At 41.3% G+C, this 6,069-nt stretch overlaps 1 protein-coding gene across 1 annotated transcript; it reads right to left on the reverse strand.

Annotated features, from left to right (window-relative positions):
• Positions 1 to 669: 669 nt before the first annotated feature.
• Positions 670 to 5,759, reverse strand: LOC117879603 (cyclin-dependent kinase 4 inhibitor B-like). The gene is made up of 2 exons (XM_034774878.1): positions 5,604 to 5,759; positions 670 to 3,373 (listed from the first exon to the last, which is right to left on the reverse strand). The coding sequence occupies exons 1-2, from the start codon at positions 5,748 to 5,750 to the stop codon at positions 3,092 to 3,094; spliced, it is 429 nt and encodes a 142-aa protein (XP_034630769.1). The 5' UTR covers positions 5,751 to 5,759; the 3' UTR covers positions 670 to 3,091.
• Positions 5,760 to 6,069: the final 310 nt, after the last annotated feature.

Raw genomic sequence — 6,069 nt, forward strand, 5'->3', positions numbered from 1 at the left:
ATTCCTAACCTAGAATTCAAATACAGTCTCAGTTGCCGTTATGGAGAACTATTTTCACTTTGGTTATTTGCATGGGTAGCATAATGAACTGCATTTTTTTAAAAACAGAAGCAAGAAAACTCTTAGTTTGGCATCACTTAATTACTGTGAGAATTTAATAGATATAGGTATAAAGCATTACATGTGTATATGTTATAGATCGTCCTTATCTTTAATATTTAAGAATTATACATAACATTTTAAATCCACAGAGTAGCACTGATACCAAGTCTGGTAGAATTTTCTTGCTTCTCTTTAAGTGTTTATCCACGCAAATTGCCAGACGAACTCAATTATTCATATTAGTGATTTTTTTAAAATTCTACTATTGAAATACACCTTTTGTTCAATTTGACATTTTATTAACTTTCCGACAACCTATCTCTAATATAATCTCAACTAGTATATATTGAATTGTGTATTAGACTGTTTAATAACACTGAGAGAAAAGGTGGGTGAGGGAATACCTTGTATTGGACCAACTTCTGTGTAAACTCCAAAGCTTGTCTCTTGACCATCAGAAGGTCCAGTACAAGATATTCCCTCGTCTCTCTAAGAATCCTGCGACCAGCCTAGGACACTAACGCAAACACAAAGTAATCGTCACTTTAGATTATCTGATAACCCACTTTAATATTTTGCACGTAAACAATAACAGCTACTTAGTCAGCTTAAGCAATACTGGATGGGAAGCAGAAGCAATACACCATCACATTTATAAACTGTTCTTTCATTAATTTCCTTTTGGGGGGAAGCTGGTGTGCAGATATCAATAATAAATATTCACACACGCTCTTCTGCTGTCGTATTGGATGACCCTGTTGCTTGCGTCCATTGCTTATTTGCGAATTTTAAAAACTAAACTCCATAATAATGGTCCCAATCCTGGTTCCATTGAAATTAATTGGCAAAGCACTATTGATTTCATAATAGGAATATTTTCTAGAGATACACGTTCACATTGCTAGTATAAAATTCGTAAATTTTTAAAGGTTTCTGAATCTGTGTTTTCAGAGTTTCCCTACTAGTGGGAATTAGAATGGGATAATTTGGGTGTAGACCTCGAAAGTAAAATTAGACGGGTAAATTACTCACATTCCTCATAGTGTGAGGGATCTAATTAAAATCTAAATAAAATAACAGCATGCAAAGCTGCCTATTCTAGTACTGTTATGAATAAAAGCATTACTCTGTGATTTAGCATTGTTCTATCACTTAGATCAGTACAGAAACCAATACATCAACTTGCGTATTTTGAATCATGTTATGAGCGGGGTCTAGTATCATTTACAGAAATAACACTAGTGTTATCTAAGAATTTAATATGCGGAATACAACATTTCCCCCCACTGTGGTGATGTTATACAACATACGCGCCTACTGCTTCATCTGTCCAGGGAGATTCTCTTGATGGATAATAAGGAATGTAAATTCTTTAGGCCATATTGTGCTGGTTTTATAATTTGGGTTTTTTAAATCTAAACATCAGAATCCTCCCAGTTCAGTTCCTTTTTTTAAATAATTGTACACAAACACCTCTCTAATGTTCATGTACATATGTCTCCCTTCGATCTAATGGGAAAGAGTAGCTCTCCAGAGGTAAGCTATTAGCTCCATAAGAAGTTAATATTCTTCAAATCATTTAGTTCGCCTAGAGGGCCTGATCCAATGTATATTGGTATCCATGGAAAGATTCCCATTAATGGCCAGTAGGTGTGGGATTAAGGGCCCATAATCCCGCTACCAATGCTGAGCAAATGGACCAGCAAGGGTTTTCTGACTGTAACAGAGTAGAGCTAAGGAAAGGTTGCCATCCAATAAACAATATCCGAGTAAAATGTAAGTTCCCTCCTTTAAGGTACTGAATGGCCTTTAAATAAACATCGAAAGCATTCAACAGCTTGCAGGATAGGCTCCTTAAACAGTACATACTACATAAAAACTTCCGAGGAAGCTATTTATTATGATTGTGCTATGCATCTGTTTATGTCTTATATAATGCATTATATAATCAGGGAGAGTCAAGGGCTTCTACTTGTAATGCAGGTTATTTAACATCTTTAGAGGAATCGCGTACATGTCACAGTAAATGAAGGGCTTAATTAAAAACCCATTGGCTGGGGTGGAGGGAGACGCTCATTTACTTCCACCACTTTGAGTCACGCCCTAATGGCTACATTTGCAACTGATGCTTTTTGTGTGATATTTTAAAGAAATATATTGTATCTGTGCTGGGAAATGATGTTGCCTTCTTGAAGGGTTTAATAGGAATGGAATCAGGCTGTTTACACAACTATGGGATTCTTTCCATTGATGTTCACAGGGAATGAGATCAGGTTCATGGTCCTGCCTGCTTTCTGGAAAGGTACCCCATGCCGTTCGGTTATAAAGTGGATAAATCCCAGACAACACACTCATTGGAGTGCTACCAGCAGGGGGTTGCAGGTAGGCAGGACGCCTCCTACATACAGTGCTACCTTACCAACCCCTTCAGAAGATTTCACTATGTCACTGGCAGAATACTTAAGAATCGTCTGTTTTCTTTATGAACTTTGTTTTAATTTGTTTGAACAAGAGTTCTTCCTTCTAAAATTTTTGAAGTCATGTTTGTCTGAAGGGCTTTTCAATATATTTTTTTAAAGGGTTGTAACACATAAACGAAAACCTGGCCCTTGCCCGCCACTGCAGCTATTTAGCAGTTCAATATAAACGGAATCTGACCGTATCCAAGCGGAGTATAAATCTGTTCGTGCAGAAGTGGGTTATCTTTCTCTCCACACTCTCTACTTCGACTAGAACCAAGCAGAGCAGTTGTTTTCTACCACAGCCCCTGAACCTTCCATCCCAGCCAGCGCAGTCCCTGCTCGCCCCGCAAGAGACCCACACGGACGCAGCTGCCTGGCGGATGGGTCACCGGTTGCCGTAGAAAAACCTGGGGTGAAATCCTGGCTCCACTGAAATTAACAGCAAATTTTCTATTGACTTCAGTGGTGCAAGCATTTCATTTGGTCCCTGTGGCTGAGCTGGGCAGCGCTGTTAGCCCGCCCGTGCCCTATGCCTGGGGCGGAGCGGCATTCCTTGCAGGCTGGGCTCGGAGGTAGCTGACCACTTGCTGATGCCCGCTTTCTACTGCTAGGTCAATGGGGAGGCGGCCCGATTTGTCCCGCAGATCCAACCGAGCCCCGCCTCGGTGCAGCGCCACAAGGGTGTCCAGGAAACCTTCTCGCGCCGCATCGTGCACTGGGAGGGAGCCGGTGCGCGGGTCCGGGCGGTTGGGATCCGCTCCTCTCTGCAGCAGCAGCTCCGCCACCTGGGTGTTTCCCATCATCATGACCTGGGGGGAGAAGCCGTCAGTGAGCCTGGATCGATTTTAGGGTTCAGTCTTGCTCTTTCCAAGAATCTCGTTTGGTCTAATGGGGATTTTATCTCAGCTAAGGTCAGAATCTGAGCCGCATTACGCTCTTTAGGAGTTGCTCTGGATTTACACCGGCGTAATGGAAATCAGAATCTGGTCGCTTGACTTTGGAATTACACCTATGTTCCAAGGAGGTGAATCTTCAGGGTGATATTCGGGCCCCCTCGATGTCCATGACAGAACTGCCAGTAGCTTCACCAGGGCAGGCTTTCTAGGGGTTTGTATATTTAGCTACTTGTAAACGGTGCCTAGTTCTTGAACTGCACAAATACATATTTCAAATCAGTATGTATGATAGTATTTTTCTGTAAATACTTCATATTAAACATTTTAAACTGTAAAAATTAAAAAGCATTTACCCAGTGCAACTCAAGAGCATATGTACCAAATACACATCCGTAAGACCTCTCGCTCGGTAGCGATGTTTTTTTGACTGCACCCATTTTTATATTTGATTAAAAAATAAAACTCGCCATCACATTTATCAAGTTAATTTATGCGGACATGACCTTCATTTACATGTGATTGAGAGAGATGAACAGTTCTTTGAAAAATTTCCTCTGTGAAGTGAACTAGGAGAATGTACTAGAAAACTAATTCATAATAAAATTAACTGCATAGAAGAAAAGTCTTTCATTTGACAGATTTCCATTGCAAATTAATGCGCAAGGAAAGGGCGACAGAACTGGAGGGGTGGTTTTGTCTTGTTTTGGATTTCCTTTTATGATTTAAAATAAACTTTTGATCTGGGTTTTATAGACCTTGATTAATATTGCAGCGTACTTAAATATGAAGTGTTTAAAATATGTTCAAGTGTATTCCGCTTCACATGCACAATCAAACAAGATATAGAGTTACTTTAATATACATTAAATTAGTAGTAAAATACATTTGAAGTTTCACTATATTAAATGTGTCCAAATTTCAATTTTTTTAACCAATAATCTCTGTGGGCAAGATAAATAGAAAGTGGGTTAAAGGATGTCCTTTTAAAAGAAGAAAAAAAAAACATAAAAACTCATCATAGAAATCTGTGTGCACCATTTCTATCAAATGTAATTGAGCACAGTCAGAACCTATGCAAGTTGGGCTGAGAGTCAGCCATTTTAAGGGTAGCAAAAAAGGGGAAGGGTTTTTAGTGTGTTTTTTTTTCTAAAGTTATCCACATATAGATGAGTTTCTATGTATGTGGATATAAATAAAAACACACAAAAAGCAATAACAACACATCCATCTATGTGGATAACTTTGTGGGGGTTTTTTAAGTTATCTACATATGTGGAAATGAACTTCAGCCACAAAACCCTTCCTTTTCTCCCCTGCCATGTTTACTCCTTGGAAGTATAATTCTTTCCCTCTATAAACAGTCAAACAAAATGGCAGTCATTCAGAGTCCAGTTATGCTTGATTTAAATCTAATATGATCTGGCATTTTATATGATCCAGGTATTGTTTGAAATAGTAATTGAAACAAACTACCATTTCCTACATATAACTTTAAATGATGTTTAATGTTCAGAAATGAATGAACAGTGCTATATTTAAAATAGTGCTATTTTTAATGTAAACCTTTTATCAAAACACTCCTGCAGTTTTTTCTCCCTCTGGAACTTGTTAAGGGGTGAAGAATCGAAAAGGGGCGCGTATACTTGTGGGCTATGAACGATAAAGCAAAGTGGACCGTGTTATAGAAATCATCTTAGAAATAGTAATTTATCAGTATTCCTACATACAGAGCTATCCCTTTGCTTGATGGTTCATGTCCCCCATAATTACACGCGCCCCGTTTCGATTCGTGTTGTGGAAAATATTTACTTTTTAACCCCTAAGAGCTACATAATACCGATGAATAATAATTTTAAACGAGCAGCAATGAATTTTTAAACGTTTAGCAATCCAGAAGTAGAATTCGTTTTTCTCTGAAGTGACTCCCATGCGCTTCCCTTAATGGCCGACTCAATAGGTGAACAGAAACTAGAGATTTGTACAATCCCCATTTTTACTTATTTGAAGCAGGCTCTCTTCCCCTCCCCATGAGATCTCCCTTCGAGCCAGCAGCGATGGAAAGCTGATTTTAAATGCAAAGTCCCTATGACTCGCGCTCCCCGGTGCCCGTGTTCCCTTCCCGCTGGGCTCCGTGGCCCTGTACCTGAAGGGGGGTCCTGCCGAAGGAATTAACAGTGTTGGGGTTCATCCCGGCTTCTAGCAGCAGCCGCACCCCCTGCACGTCCCCCTGAGCCGCTGCGTTAGCCAGAAGGTCCCTCCCGCCGTCTGCAGCTACAGCCCCCGCCTGCATGCCTCTGGGCGCCAGATAGCCAGCTAGCCCCGAGCTCCCCCACTCCACCGCATTAAATAGCGGCACTGCGGGCCCAACCCAGACTGATATATTTGCACCTCCTTCCTTTTCCTTACAGCCTCGCCCCTCCCCCATCCTTCATGGGCACGTGCGTGCAGGGCGCCTCCCCCCGCCAGCCAGGGGTGACACTGCAGCCCCCAGCCCCGAGAACGAGCCCAGGAATAACCTGGCTGTCGTCTCCCTGCCCTACTGCTGCACGCGCGCTCCCCACGCAGCGAGACCGCCGGAAAGCCCTGCCAGTCTGCAGGGAGGCGGCTGC

This window comes from Trachemys scripta, chromosome 6 (assembly GCF_013100865.1).
Source record: "Trachemys scripta elegans isolate TJP31775 chromosome 6, CAS_Tse_1.0, whole genome shotgun sequence".
NCBI lineage: Eukaryota > Metazoa > Chordata > Testudines > Emydidae > Trachemys > Trachemys scripta.

What these genes read in the sequence shown, in the direction of transcription:
- LOC117879603 (XM_034774878.1), bottom strand. Translation starts at nt 5,750, where the DNA reads ATGCAGGCGGGGGCTGTAGCTGCAGACGGCGGGAGGGACCTTCTGGCT. An exon ending in TCGGCAGGACCCCCCTTCAG is followed by an intron (nt 3,374 to 5,603) that starts GTACAGGGCCAC and finishes TTCTCCCCCCAG; the next exon opens with GTCATGATGATGGGAAACAC.